General features: G+C 44.2%; 1 protein-coding gene across 3 annotated transcripts in view; it reads left to right on the top strand.

Moving 5' to 3' along the window:
• Positions 1 to 15,000, top strand: part of LOC143274930 (Na(+)/citrate cotransporter-like) — a 57,787-nt gene that overhangs the window by 32,972 nt on the left and 9,815 nt on the right. For 2 of the 3 annotated variants that reach the window (XM_076578932.1, XM_076578931.1), the window contains exons 8-13: positions 1,617 to 1,745; positions 4,359 to 4,445; positions 7,256 to 7,360; positions 9,091 to 9,203; positions 11,458 to 11,493; positions 14,829 to 14,962. In XM_076578932.1, coding sequence (XP_076435047.1) covers positions 1,617 to 1,745; positions 4,359 to 4,445; positions 7,256 to 7,360; positions 9,091 to 9,203; positions 11,458 to 11,493; positions 14,829 to 14,962 — 604 coding nt within the window. The remainder of the gene's footprint in view (positions 1 to 1,616; positions 1,746 to 4,358; positions 4,446 to 7,255; positions 7,361 to 9,090; positions 9,204 to 11,457; positions 11,494 to 14,828; positions 14,963 to 15,000) is intronic. The other variant, XM_076578934.1, reaches the window with a different exon arrangement.

The raw sequence follows: 15,000 nt of genomic DNA on the forward strand, positions 1-15,000 counted from the left end.
GTGTATCGCATAGTATTGTACACTATTGTACTTCACTGTACGATATTGCACTGTATTCTATTGTACTGTACTGCACTATGCTGCATTGCACTGTACTGTGTTGTACTTACTGTACTCTACTGTACTGTATTGTGCTGTATTATATTGCCTTAAATCATATCGTATCGTATCGTATTCTGTCGTATTATATTGCAGTGTGTTGTGCTTGTTGTGCCATGCCATATTATAATGTATCATGTGGCACTGTATCATATCGTATCGTATGCTGTCGTATTGTAGTGTACTGAGCTTGCTGTACTCTGCCATAGTATGATGTATTTTAATGCATTATATTGCATTGTGTCATATCGTATCGCATCGTATCCCATCATATTGTATATTGTGCTCTGTCTACTGTACTCTATTGTAATTGTATCATATTGCTTTGTGTCATATCGTATCGTATCGTATCGTATCCTGACTATTGTAGTGTACTGTGCTTACTGTACTATACCATACTATACTGTACTGTATTGTACAGTATTATATTGCATTGTGTCATGTAGTCTCGTATCCTATCCTGACGTATTGTATTGTTATGTGCTGTGCTTTCTGTACTATGCCAAACTATGATGTACTGTAATGTATTATACTGCACTGTATCATATGGTATCGCAAACTGTCGTATTGTATTGTAGTGTACTGTGCTTATTGTACAATACTCTACTGTATTGCATTGTGTCATATCGTATCGTATCATATCCTGGAGTAGTGTAGTGTAGTGTAATATGCTTACTGTACAATACTGTACTGTGTTGTAATGTATTGCATTGTGTCATATCGTATCGTATCCTATCCTGGAGTAGTGTAGTGTAATATGCTTACTGTACAATACTGTACTGTGTTGTAATGTATTGCATTGTGTCATATCGTATCGTATCCTATCCTGGAGTATTGTATTGTAGTGTACTGTGCTTACTGTACAATACTGGACTGTAATTTAATGTATTGCTTTGTGTCATATCGTATTGTATTCTGTCATTATTGTAGTGTAGTGTACTGTGCTTACTGTACAATACTCTACTGTACTGTATTGTAATATATTGCATTTTGTCATATCGTATGGTATCATATCCTGTCATATTGTGATGTACTGTACTGTACTGTACTGTACTGTATTGTGCTGTATGATATTGCATTGTATCATATCGTATCGTGTCCTATCTGGACATATTGTATTTTAGTGCACTGCGCTTTCTGTACAGTACTGTTTTGTATTGTAATGTATTGCATTTTATCATATCGCATCGTATTCTGTCATTATTGTAGTGTACTGTGCTTACTGTACTGTACTGTACTATACTGTACTATAGTATTCTATATTATACTATCCTGTCCAGCCGTGTTGTACTCTGTGGACGTATCGTGTGACGTATCGTGCTGATGTATCGTGTGACGTATCGTGCTGACGTATCGTGTGACGTATAGTGTTGACGTATCGTGCTGACGTATCGTGTGACGTATAGTGTTGACGTATCGTATTGACGTATCGTGCTGACGTATCGTGCTGACGCATCGTGTTGACGCATCGTGGTGACGTATCGTGGTGACGTATCGTGGTGTGTCGCTGCCTGCAGGCTGTACCAGGAGCACGGGGGCACCAACCCCATCAACTTCGCCAGCTGGCTGCTCATCGGCATGCCCGTCTCCTTCATCCTCTTCCTCTGCCTCTGGGGCTGGATGCAGCTCTACGGAGAGGGCCTCAGGTTCGTGGATCGGGTTTTCGTGGTGGTGTCACTTGTTCTTGGCCCAACGCTCAGCTGATCAGTATCACAGATTGACAGCTGATCAGTATCACAGATTGACAGCTGATCAGTATCACAGACTGACAGCTGATCAGTATCACAGATTGACAGCTGATAATTAATACAGATTGACAGCTGATCAGTATCACAGATTGACAGCTGATAATTAATACAGATTGACAGCTGATCAGTATCACAGATTGACAGCTGATCAGTATCACAGATTGACAGCTGATCAGTATCACAGATTGACAGCTGATCAGTATCACAGATTGACAGCTGATAAGTATCACAGATTGACAGCTGATAAGTATCACAGATTGACAGCTGATCAGTATCACAGATTGACAGCTGATCAGTATCACAGATTGACAGCTGATCAGTATCACAGACTGACAGCTGATCAGTATCACAGATTGACAGCTGATAATTATCACAGATTGACAGCTGATAATTATCACAGATTGACAGCTGATCAGTATCACAGATTGACAGCTGATCAGTATCACAGATTGACAGCTGATCATTAATACAGATTGACAGCTGATCAGTATCACAGATTGACAGCTGATCAGTATCACAGATTGACAGCTGATAAGTATCACAGATTGACAGCTGATAAGTAACACAGATTGACAGCTGATCAGTATCACAGATTGACAGCTGATAATTAATACAGATTGACAGCTGATCAGTATCACAGATTGACAGCTGATAATTAATACAGATTGACAGCTGATCAGTATCACAGATTGACGTAAGCTTACATTTGGGGCCAACAGCAAAGTGAGAGCTGTATGATCAATGCTTTTCTCCTTTACAATGGGATAGTCATTTACAGCTTAGTCTTTTGTAAAGGACCATGACTCTGAAATTAGGAGACAAGACTGCACTGGCTCTTCGTGCTGCGGCATTGGGGACAAGTTAAGTTGGCCTTTGGGAACCACCCCTGTGCCGACTGTCCTAAAACCCTCTTAGCCAAGAGAGTGGGGTTGTAACTTGGGGCAAGACTTCTCCACTATAATCAGATTCTGTCCCAGATAGTCGGGACAGCAGTTGCTTTTCTGATGGTCATAGTCGGACACAACTGACTATCATACATACTGGTTCTTGTTCCTTTTATATGGAGTGTTACCTACCGTACATGGCGGGGTAAATAACAATTTTTTTTTAAAGGCCATACACGTAAAAATGTTGCATGTCTGTCTGAGTGTGTATAATGTGCGTGCCTGAAATATGATTGAATGACACAGGAAACGAATGATTAGCGCTACCCCAATAAGCATCTATCAAACGGCTCTAGCCAGGTAGGCAGCCTGTTGTGCAGATGACCCCGTGTTTGTAAAGCGCTTACAGCTTTGTCTTCGACCGAGGATTGGCTTGGTTTGGCTTGGTTTGGTTTTTGGCCACAAATCACTACTTTACATAATCGAAGACATCGAAAGAAAACACAACGTTGACATTGGTTATATTCTCATGAAGAAAATGGGGAGAGAAAAAAAGAAAGAGGTGATGTTGTTTTGTTGTTGTTGTTGTTGATTTTTGGTGTTGTTGTTTAGTTGCTGCTGTTGTTGTTGTTTTGTTTTGTTTTTTGGTTTTCATGCTCAAATCAATACTCAATCGAAAACATCAAAAGAAAAACACAACATTGACTTTAATTATGTTGACGTGAAGAAAGAATGGGGAAGAAGCAGAACGAGGCGATGTTCAGCGGAGAGAAGGAAAAGGATGATGCCGACACTGATGAAGCTGCCATTCTCAGCGTGTTGCACTGAACGCACTGTCAGTCACGGAGACTCGGGTTCCTCTGTGATGTATGCCAGTAATCATCTTCTTCACGTTGATGATGATGATGATGATGATGATGTCGGTGGTGAAACTGGTAGCAATGGAAATAATGATGATGCTGGCGATGATATTGATGATGGTGATGACATTGATGATAATGGTTATGACGAGGAAACAGGAAGGTGGCAGAATGGTTAAGACGTGTATCTGCCAATATGTTGCCCGTGTGGGTGTGGTTCAAATCTCGGTCTCGCCCTTTCTCCCAAATTTCACCGGAAAATCAAACTGAGCGCGTGGATATTGGGATGAGGCGATAAAACGAGGTCCTGTTTGCAGCACGCAGCTGATGCACTGTAAAAGAATCCATGGCAACACATAACTGTTGTCCTCTGGGAAAAAAAAAGTAGAAAATCCACTCTGATAGATACATAGATACATATGCATACACTCGAGGAAGGAATCCGCCTTGCACATGTGGCGTCGCCTATATGGATTTGGCCGAACCCAGTGACGCCTCCTTAAGAAACTGCAACTGAACTATGACGACGAGGATGATGACGATAATGGTGATGGTGATGATGATGACCATGCTGCCTTCAACATTTTCCATGGAATGTAGTTCGTGTCATCACAGTTGCGACATTATATGGTTTGTTTGCTTTTTACATGTTTTATTGATTCTTTAATTTTCTTCCCTTCTCTCTCTCTCTCTCTCTCTCTCTCTCTCTCTCTCTCTCTCTCTCTCTCTCTCTCTCTCTCTCTCTCTCTCTCTCTCTCTCTCTGCAGGTGCTTCCGCTGTGTAACCAAAGACTCGTCGTTTGATTCTGTGAAAGAAGCGCTATGGGCAGAATACAGGAAGATGGGCAGTATGACGTGAGTATAATCATGAAAATATTTAACACTAGAAGCGACCAAAGCAGAAAGCAAACAAACAAACAAACAATTATTTTTTTTTTCAAAATAAGGCCATCGTCCCTATTTGAAGGGGTCACAGCTGTGTGTTGATACATGTTATTAACACACTGACAATGTACGAAGTTAGAAGTATTGTATCTCTAACGACCAACGTGCGGGTGTGCATGTAATTTATATATTTGTATATATGTGTGTGGGGTTGGGGGTGGGGGATATAGGCGTATGTGTGTGTGCTTGTACAAGTAAGTGTGTGTGTACGTGTGTGTGTGTGTGTGTGTGTGTGTGTGTGTGTGTGTGTGTGTGTGCCGCGGAAGCTGCGATATGCAGCCTAGAAATGAATGTATGGAGGAGGGGGCGGGGGGGGGGGGGGGCGTGCAGGGTAATGTATGTGTGTGTGTGTGTGTGTGTGTGCGCGCGGGCGCGCGCGCGCTTACAGTTAAATTTTGCGCCTTATAAATATTATCATTAGTAGTAGTAGTATTTTTTGTGTATTTATCTCTTTTTTTATTCGTTTCATTTTTTTTCTTCTTTTTTTTAAATTGTTATTTCATTTTATTTTATTTTATTTTATTTTTCTCAAGGCCTGACTAAGCGCGTTGGGTCACGCTGCTGGTCAGGCATCTGCTTGGCAGATGTGGTGTAGCGTATATGGATTTGACCGAACGCAGTGACGCCTCCTTGAGCTACTGATACTGATACTAACGACCAAAAACAGTAGTTTGTGCGTGTAGTTTATCAAGATTAGACTGTTCCAGTTCCCTTCGCTGGCTGTCCATTGGAAGCTCTTTAAACCCCTCCAGCAAGTTCACAATTTTGCCGCTGTAATTATGCATTTTGGAAGCTCGGAAGTCCCAGCATTGTACAACGCCTCAATTTGAAGAACCACACCAGCTTCCTGTTGGGCAGAGAATAACGTACAAAATCTCATGTCTCTGGTTTTAGTGTCATTTCAGGAAATGCGCTTCGGTGTATCTCTGACCTTCTTAGCAGCTATAATATATTTCTGTTTAATAATTACGATGTAATAATTAATTGCAATGTTTTTAAAAGCGAATATGTGAAATGCTTTTATTTGAGAACATATGTTTATTACTCTTGTTTGATCAAGTTATCTGCGTGTGTGGGGTGGGGGGGGGGGGGGGGGGTGCGGTGCGGGTGTGTGCTGATTATCTGGTTGTGGTTTTCCGCAATTCATCTTTATTCTTATCTTATCTGTCTATTATAATCAATGTGCAGTATAGTAGGCTATGTTTATAATTATATTCAAATAATGTTTCTTAATTCTTTCTGTTTTTACATTAAGAATACTAGTTATTACCTGCAGTGTGTGGATGTATGTATGAAACTATGTATGTGATATTTTTTACATTTGTATCTTCGTAATATTTGTTGGGGCTGTTGTTGGCTTTTACAGTTATGGTCCCCATGTTGTTTACTTGTCTATGTTGTGATAATGCACCTGACCAAATTTCTCCAGGTGGAGATAATAAAGTTATTCTTATCTTATCTTATCTTATATGTATCAGCCACGACACATGGGAGCTGAATGCAATGGACAGACCAAAGTGGCGTTCAGCTGTCCACAAAGGCACCAAATCCTGTGAGGCCAACAGAATCGCTGCAGCAGAGCAACGCAGACAGGCCAGGAAAAGCAGTGCCAGCAAGTCCCCGACAGCCGCCACCATCCCCTGTCCACACTGCGTCAGAACCTTCCGGGCGCAGATTGGCCTGACCAGTCATCTGCGCACCCACAGAGCCCAACCCACCCACCCCCAGGATGACTAGATGGTCCTCGTCGATCCCGACGGACGGACCACAGCAGCTATATGTACCTCCAAGATAATCCCCGTTCTTTTTGCTGATGGTGGAATCTTTTGCCTTCCCAAATTTCAGCAGAGAGAAAGACAACGGGTGATGCTTTCAGCTGTACAAACCCGGAATTCACTGCCTTTTGCAGTTCCTGTCAGTCCTTCACTCATTACATCTTTTGGAAGGACTCCAAAACAACATTCCTTTCCAAGAGCAATCGTTGCACTCATTAAGGCGCTCTATTCCCGCCGTTACTGTATTCTGTGGATCGACAGCTATTTCTTCCGTTAATGTTTGTGTGTGTGTGTGTGTGTGTGTGTGTGTGTGTGTGTGTGTACACGTGTGTGTGTTTCTGCGTGTGCGTGTGCGTGCCTTTTTGTGTATGTGTTTCTGTCTCTGTGCGTGTGTGTGTGTGTTTGTATGTCTGCGTATGTGTATGTGTGTGTGCGTGTGTGCGTGTGTGCGTGTGTGCGTGTGCACGCACTCGTGTGTGCTTATGTATGTGTGTGTGTTTCTGTGTGTATGTGTGTGTGTGTGTGTGTTTCTGTGTGTGTGTGTGTGTGTGTGTGTGTGTGTGGTGTATGTGTAAATATTTTGTGTGTGTGTGTGTGGTGTGGTGTATGTGTATATATTTGTGTGTGTGTGGTGTGGTGTATGTGTATATATTTGTGTGTGTGTGTGTGTGTGTGTGTGTGGTGTATGTGTATATATTTGTGTGTGTGTGTGGTGTGGTGTATGTGTATATATTTGTGTGTGTGTGTGTGTGTGTGTGGTGTATGTGTATATATTTGTGTGTGGTGTGGTGTATGTGTATATATTTGTGTGTGTGTGTGTGATGTGGTGTATGTGTATATATTTGTGTGTGTGTGTGTGTGGTGTATGTGTATATATCTGTGTGTGTGTGTGTGTGTGTGTGGTGTATGTATATATATGTGTGTGTGTGTGTTATGTGTCAACAGGTTTGCAGAAGGGGTGGTGCTGGTCAACTTCATCACCCTGGCCTTACTATGGGTCACCCGCAGTCCGGGTTTCATCCCTGGCTGGGGCCTCCTCTTTGAAAAGGGGTGAACAGTCTGTGCTGTTGGCTGTCTGTCTGGCTGTCTGGCTGTCTGACTGGCTGTTTCTCTGTCTGTATGTCTGTGCTGCTGGCTGTCTGTGCTGCTGGCTGGCTGTCTGTGCTGGCTGGCTGGCTGGCTGTCTGTGTCTCTGTCTGTATGTCTGTGCTGCTGGCTGTCTGTGTTTCTGTCTGACTGGTTGTCTGTTTCTCTGTCTGTCTGTATGTCTGTGCTGCTGGCTGTCTGTCTGTCTGTCTGACTGGTTGTCTGTTTCTCTGTCTGTCTGTATGTCTGTGCTGCTGGCTGGCTGGCTGTCTGTCTGTCTGACTGGCTGTCTGTTTCTCTGTCTGTATGTCTGTGCTGCTGGCTGGCTGTCTGTCTGTCTGACTGGCTGTCTGTTTCTCTGTCTGTCTGTCTGTGCTGCTGTCTGTCTGTCTGACTGGCTGTCTGTTTCTCTGTCTGTTTGTCTATTTCTATGTCTGTCTGCCAGTCAGTCTGTCTGTCTGTCTCTCTCTCCCTCTCTCTCTATCTTTCAATCTCCCTTTTGCCTACCTGCCTCTCACCCCTCCCTCTCTCACTCACTCGCTTTCTCTCTCTCTCTCTCTCCCTCTCTATGTCTGTCTGACTGTCTGTGTGCCTCGCTCTCTGTGTATATTATATTATATTATATTATATTATATTATATTATATTATATTTTATATATATATGTATATATATATATATATATATCCCTCACCCTCCTTCCTTCTCTCTCTCTCTCTCTCTCTCTCTCTCTCTCTCTCTCTCTCTCTCTACCTATCTCCCTCCCTCCATCCATCCATTCTCCACTCTTCCTTCCTGTCATTTTTTAGTAGTATTTTAATGTTTTTTTCTTTTTTTCTTCTTTTTTATTATTTTTTTTATTCATTTATTTTTTTTCTATTTTTTTTCTCAAGGCCTGACTAAGCGCGTTGGGTTACGCTGCTGGTTAGGCATCTGCTTGGCAGATGTGGTGTAGCGTATATGGATTTGACCGAACGCAGTGACGCCTCCTTGAGCTACTGAAACTGATACTGATACTGATACTGATACTGATACTTTCCTGTCACTGAGAAAGAAAGCTCTGTGGTCAGTGTTTCATTCATTCATTCATTCATTCATTCATTCATTCATTTATTCAGCTGTCTTGTTTTATTTCATTTCAGATTCCGTTTTATTTTCCCTCGAGGCCTTGACTAAGCGCGTTGGGTTACACTGCTGGTCAGGCGTCTATTTGGTACAGCGTGGCGTATATGATTATTATGGATTTTGTCCGAACGCAGTGACGCCTCCTTGAGCAACTGAGCTGAGCTGAATCTTTTCTCTTTGGCGGCTCAAAGTGTGGGGGCTCAAAGTGTGGGGTTTGACTTAAATCGGTCGATATACATGCCTCACTCGCATTTTTAAGCAAACAACAATGGAATATAGTATAAAAATAATAATAATAATAATAATAATAATAATAATAATAATAATAAAATAAAATAAAATAAAATAAAAATTTAAAAACAAACAAAAAAACCTTTCCATTTTGGGTGGATCCCTCAAACGTGAATTGTATGATGAGAGTGTGTGTGTGTGTCTGTGTCTGTGTGTGTCTGTGATTTGTATTTGTATTTCTTTTCATCACAACAGATTTCTCTGTGTGAAATTCGGGCTGCTCTCCCGAAGGAGAGCGCGTCGGTACACTTGAAAGTGAAAGAAGGAACGTGGTGGGCAGGTTTGTGAAGGACTCCACCCCTGCCGTCCTGATCGCCTGTGTACTGTTCGTGCTCCCTTCCCGGGCCCCTCACTGCCTGCTGTCCTGCAGGGGGAAGTCTGCTGGCCGTGCAGGTGGGTAACCTGTCAACCCCTGTTGGTTTTTGTTCTGTTCGTGTCTGTGTGTACAGGTGGGTACCCTGTCAACCCCTGTGTGGTTTTTTGTTCTGTTCGTGTGTGTGTACCGGTGGGTAACCTGTCAACCCCTGTTGGTTTTTTGTTCTGTTCGTGTGTGTGTGTACCGGTGGGTAACCTGTCAACCCCTGTTGGTTTTTTGTTCTGTTCGTGTGTGTGTGTACCGGTGGGTAACCTGTCAACCCCTGTTGGTTTTTTGTTCTGTTCGTGTGTGTGTGTACCGGTGGGTAACCTGTCAGCCACTGTTGGTTTTTTGTTCTGTTCGTGTGTGTGTACCGGTGGGTAACCTGTCAACCCCTGTTGGTTTTTTGTTCTGTTCGTGTGTGTGTGTACAGGTGGGTAACCTGTCAACCCCTGTTGGTTTTTTGTTCTGTTCGTGTGTGTGTGTACCGGTGGGTAACCTGTCAGCCACTGTTGGTTTTTTGTTCTGTTCGTGTGTGTGTTAACAGGTGGGTAACCTGTCAACCCCTGTTGGTTTTTTGTTCTGTTCGTGTGTGTGTTAACAGGTGGGTAACCTGTCAACCCCTGTTGGTTTTTTGTTCTGTTCGTGTGTGTGTGTACCGGTGGGTAACCTGTCAACCCCTGTTGGTTTTTGTTCTGTTCGTGTCTGTGTGTACCGGTGGGTAACCTGTCAACCCCTGTTCGTTTTTTGTTCTGTTCGTGTCTGTGTGTACAGGTGGGTAACCTGTCAACCCCTGTTGGTTTTTGTTCTGTTCGTGTGTGTGTGTGTGTGTGTGTGTTAACAGGTGGGTAACCTGTCAACCCCTGTTGGTTTTTGTTCTGTTCGTGTGTGTGTGTACCGGTGGGTAACTTGTCAACCACTGTTGTTTTTTTGTTCTGTTCGTGTGTGTGTGTACAGGTGGGTAACCTGTCAACCCCTGTTGGTTTTTTGTTCTGTTCGTGTGTGTGTACCGGTGGGTAACCTGTCAACCCCTGTTGGTTTTTTGTTCTGTTCGTGTGTGTGTACCGGTGGGTAACCTGTCAACCCCTGTTGGTTTTTTGTTCTGTTCGTGTGTGTGTGTGTGTGTGTGTGTGTGTGTGTGTATGTGTGTGTGTGTGTGTGTACCGGTGGGTCACCTGTCAACCCCTGTTGGTTTTTGTTCTGTTCGTGTGTGTGTGTGTGTGTGTGTGTGTGTGTGTGTAGTGTTGTGTTGGGTGGGTGTTGTGTGTTGATGTTGTTGTCTGTAGGGGGGGTGGGGGTGTTGTGTGTGTCTGTGTGTGTGTTTTTTTTGTGTGTGTATGTGTTTGTGTGTGTGTGTGTGTGTGTTTTGTGTGTGTGTGTGTGTGTGTTTGTGTTGTGTGTGTGTTGTGTGTGTGTGTGTGTGTGTGTATGTAGTGTAGGGTGGGTGCTTGCTCGGTTGGGTGGGTGTTGTGTGTTGATGTTGCTGTTGTTGTCTGTGTGTGTGTGTGTGTGTGTGTGTGTGTGTGTGTGTGTGTGTGTGTGTGACGTGTGTGTGTGTGGTGTGTGTGTGTGTGGTGTGTGTGTGTGTGGTGTGTGTGTGTGGTGTGTGTATGTGTGTGTGTGTGTGTAGTGTAGGGTGGAGTGGGGATGTACTTAGGCAAGACACTCTCCGCTATAATCAAATTCTAGCCCAAATAGTCGGAACAGCAGTTGCCTCCTCTGCTGTTCTGATGGTCATAGTCGGACACGACTGACTATCATATATATTGTGTAGGGTGGGTGCTTGCTGGGTTGGGTGGGTGTTGTGTGTTGCTGTTGTTGTCTGTGTGTGTGTGTGTGTGTGTGTGTGTGTGTGTGTGTGTGTGTGTGTGCCAGAAGGCACCCCCACCCCCACCCCCCACCCCCCCAAAAAAAAACAAAACAACAACTACTACTACAACAAAAACCAACAGCAACAACAACAAACAACAACAAACAAACAACAACAACAGCAGCAGCAGCAACAACAACAACAAACAAACCAACCAACGTACTGCATGATGCAGTAAAGGAACCAAAAGGCACTCGTCCAGGACGCCGAAGATCATGGACAGGGCAAGCAGAAGAGACCATTCAGCTTGTATGATCCAACAGGAACAGGAGAATGGGAGGAATAACCACGAACACTTCAAACACCTGCTCAACGCAGTCACTTCACCCACTCTGGGAAGACATTGTTGTTTTCATTTTATTCATTTGATTATTTATTTATTTATTTATTATTTCTAACCGATAATGATGGCACTTGTGTAGGCGAAAAGACGTCCCTTCTACCCCAGGCTGATGGAAGTGAGTAGTCTGCTGAAAGACAGCTGTTCGTTTCTGTGGCTTTTGTTGTTGTTGTTGTTGTTGTTGTTGCAGGATACGTGAAATGCATGGCAGTTATTTGATATACAGACTTTACAGACAGTTATGGACCACTTGAAAGAAAAAAAAACAGACACGTTTTCATAAACTGTTTAAAAAAGAAAGAAAGAAACTTCGAGAGACGGCTTTTCCAAGCTGTATTCATTGGCTTGGAAAATCTCCATTGGCTCCCTGTCTCGCACAGAATAAAGTACAAGATCAGCACTCTATGTTATAAATGTATTCACAAATCTGCCCCTTCCTATCTTTGTGGCTGCCTTCACCTCTACACTCCATCTCGCTCTGTACGATCGGCTTCGGATCCCCTCTGTTTACGCATACCCAGATTCAAACACTTCACTGTTGGACGCCGTTCTTTCTGTCTCTGGACCTTGCATTTGGAATGAACTTCCTCTTTCGCTTCGTCGGGTCTCTGCACTCAGCTCTTTCAAGTCTGGCCTTAAAACCCACCTTTTCACAAGATAGCCTCCCTCCCCTGCCTCTTCCTTGTCATTAGTTTCTTAGTTTTAGAGTTATGAATGCGTGTAAATGACTGGTGTGAAAGCGCTTTGATTTGTATCTGCACAAGATTCAGCGCTATATAAATACTATCATTATTATTATTATTATTATTATTATTATTCATGGTCTTTCACCCGCCTCCCATTGACTGCACAAACAGCTGTTTCAGGAAAACTTTGTGTGTCAGTCAGTCGTGTCCGACTATGACCATCAGAACAGCAGAGGAGGCAGCTGTTGTCCCAGCTATCTGGACTAGCATTTGATTATAGTGGAGAGTGTCTTGCCCAAGTTACATCCCCACTCTCTCGGCCAAGACGGTTTTAGGACAGTCGGCGTTGGGATGGTTCCCCGAAAGGCCAACCAGGAAGACTTACATGCACCATAAACAGCTTGAAAAAATGAGTTTTAAATTATTGATGTTTCAGTCTTCTTCTTCGTTCGTGGGTTGCAACTCCCACGTTCACTCGTATAAACACGAGTGGGCTTTTACGTGTATGACCGTTTTTTAACCCGCCATGTAGGCAGCCATACTCCGCTTTCGGGGGTGTGCATGCTGGGTATGTTCTTGTTTCCATAACCCACCGAACACTGACATGGATTACAGGATCTTTAACGTGCGTATTTGATCTTCTGTTTGCGTATACACACGAAGGGGGTTCAGGCACTGGCAGGTCTGCACAGATGTTGACCTGGGAGATCGTAAAAATCTCCACCCTTTACCCACCATGTACCAGGCGCCGTCACCGTGATTCGAACCCGGGACCCTCAGGTTGAAAGTCGAACGCTTTAACCACTCGGCTATTGCGCATGTCGTTCGTTCTTTTTATTGGCGTTCGACAGCTACGCAGTCAGGGTCGAAGTCCGAGGGATGCCACAAACTCGGACGTCCGGCGAAGATCGGCTACCGTCCCCCAGAGCTTGGTGTTGAGGTCAGCACCCCCAGGCCAGGACTGCTGCCGCATCTTTTCATACAGGGGGCAGTCTTGGAGAATATGGGATGGGGTCTGGTCAGCCTTGCCGCAATTACATAGGGGTGTGGCTGCCACTCCAATCCTCTTCAGGTGTGCTCGGAGGCCGCAGTGTCCTGTGCGAAGGCGGTAGATGGTAGTCTGATGTCTCCTCTCCAGTGTCCTGATGGGATCCTGGTGTGCCTGGTAGCCTCCGTTCAGGGTGACCCAGCCTCTTCGGAATCTGCTGCGGAGGAGAGTTTTTGCTTCCTCATACGTGGCAGGAACGGTTGGCTGTGTGAGCTGGCTTCCTTAGCAAGTGGTCTGCACGCTCGTTGCCTGGGAGGCCTACATGTTTCGGTCAAATATTAGCAGTTTTTTTCATTGGTTTATATACGATAGCTGTGTGGCTTTTCATTGCAAAAAATGAAAAGTGCATGTGTCAGAAGGCACCTCTGGTTATGAGTGATTACTCATTTCACTGGCTGCAGGCATCACTGTTCGCCAAAACTTCAGCATCATTTCACTATACCCGCCAAGTGCTTTTAAAACAACAACAACCGAGCCAGTTCTCAGGTGGTTTGTAACTTTTTGTGAGCCCTGTATTCACGCTGTCAGCCTGCACGCCCTGTTCTTCACTTGCTTTCACGCATCAAATAGTAGTCATTTTTTCAGTGCGCTTAGAGTTGACCACCAAGATTTTGCACCTAATAAATAGTAGTAGTAGTAGTAGTAGTATTTTTTATGTATTTATCTGTTATTTTTATTTATCTTTTTTTTCTCTCTCTTTTTCTCAAGGCCTGACTAAGCACGTTGGGTTACGCTGCTGGTAAGGCATCTGCTTGGCAGATGTGGTGTAGCGTATATGGATTTGACCGAACGCAGTGACGCCTCCTTGAGCTACTGATACTGATACTGATACTGCTTTCACGCATTCATACGCCGACTCGCAGTCCCACGCTTGCTCGCATCCCCCCATGCTTTCTTGGCACTTTTTCTAGAAAGTCTGGAACTGCGAGAAAGTGTGGTCATTCCCATGTCGTGCCTAATTGCGATTGCAGTTTGTCAGCTATCGTGGGAAGGCCCCGTTATTTTATTTTATTTTATCTTTAACAACCTCCAGGTCCTAGAGAGGAGCGGCCTGCCCAGCATCGAAAGCCTGCTGATCCAGTGCCAGCTACGCTGGACAGGACACGTTGTCCGCATGACAGACAGCAGGATCCCGAAGATCCTTTTGTATGGCCAGCTGAAGGAAGACCACCGTGAACTTGGAAGACCCTGCAAGCGCTTCTTCTTCTTCTTCTTCTTTGTTCATAGGTTGAAACTCCCACGTTCACTTGTATGTACACGAGTGGGCTTTTACGTGTATGACCGTTTTTACCTCGCCATGTAGGCAGCCATGCTCCGTTTTCGGGGGGTGTTTCTTTTTTTTCTCATTTCATTTATTCTTTCTTTCTTTACCTCATGGCTTGTGCATGGCTTGCTTGTGATCGTTCCTGGAGTGGAAGGAAATAATCAGAGGACTGTGGAACTTTTTTTTTCTTTTTTCTTTTTTTTTCTTTTTCAGAAGCGATGAACATTATAGAATAAAGCTGTAAGTTAGTGTGAAAGCAAGGTGTGATACAACACAATATTAATTTAGCGCGGTCGAAGGCAGTTTGGTGTACTGTATTGCAGTACAAAACTAGACTATGTGATATGATACAGTGCACCGCAGATGATGATTATGGTGAGACGACGACGACGACGATGATGATGATGATGATGACAAAATGACGATGACAGTGATGCTGATGAATGACGGTGCAGATGAGTCCTTAGCCCTGGCTGCCTCCCACCTTCCCTACCAGCCCATCCTGACGTGGAAAGCGGTCAACGAGAAACTGGCCTGGGGGGTGCTTCTTCTCATGGGGGGAGGCTTCGCTCTGGCCGACGGCTGCCAGGTGAGGAGGGGCATTACTTTAGTTTCTTCTGTCTCTTT

Source organism: Babylonia areolata, chromosome 29, assembly GCF_041734735.1.
Source record: "Babylonia areolata isolate BAREFJ2019XMU chromosome 29, ASM4173473v1, whole genome shotgun sequence".
Taxonomy (NCBI): domain Eukaryota; kingdom Metazoa; phylum Mollusca; class Gastropoda; order Neogastropoda; family Buccinidae; genus Babylonia; species Babylonia areolata.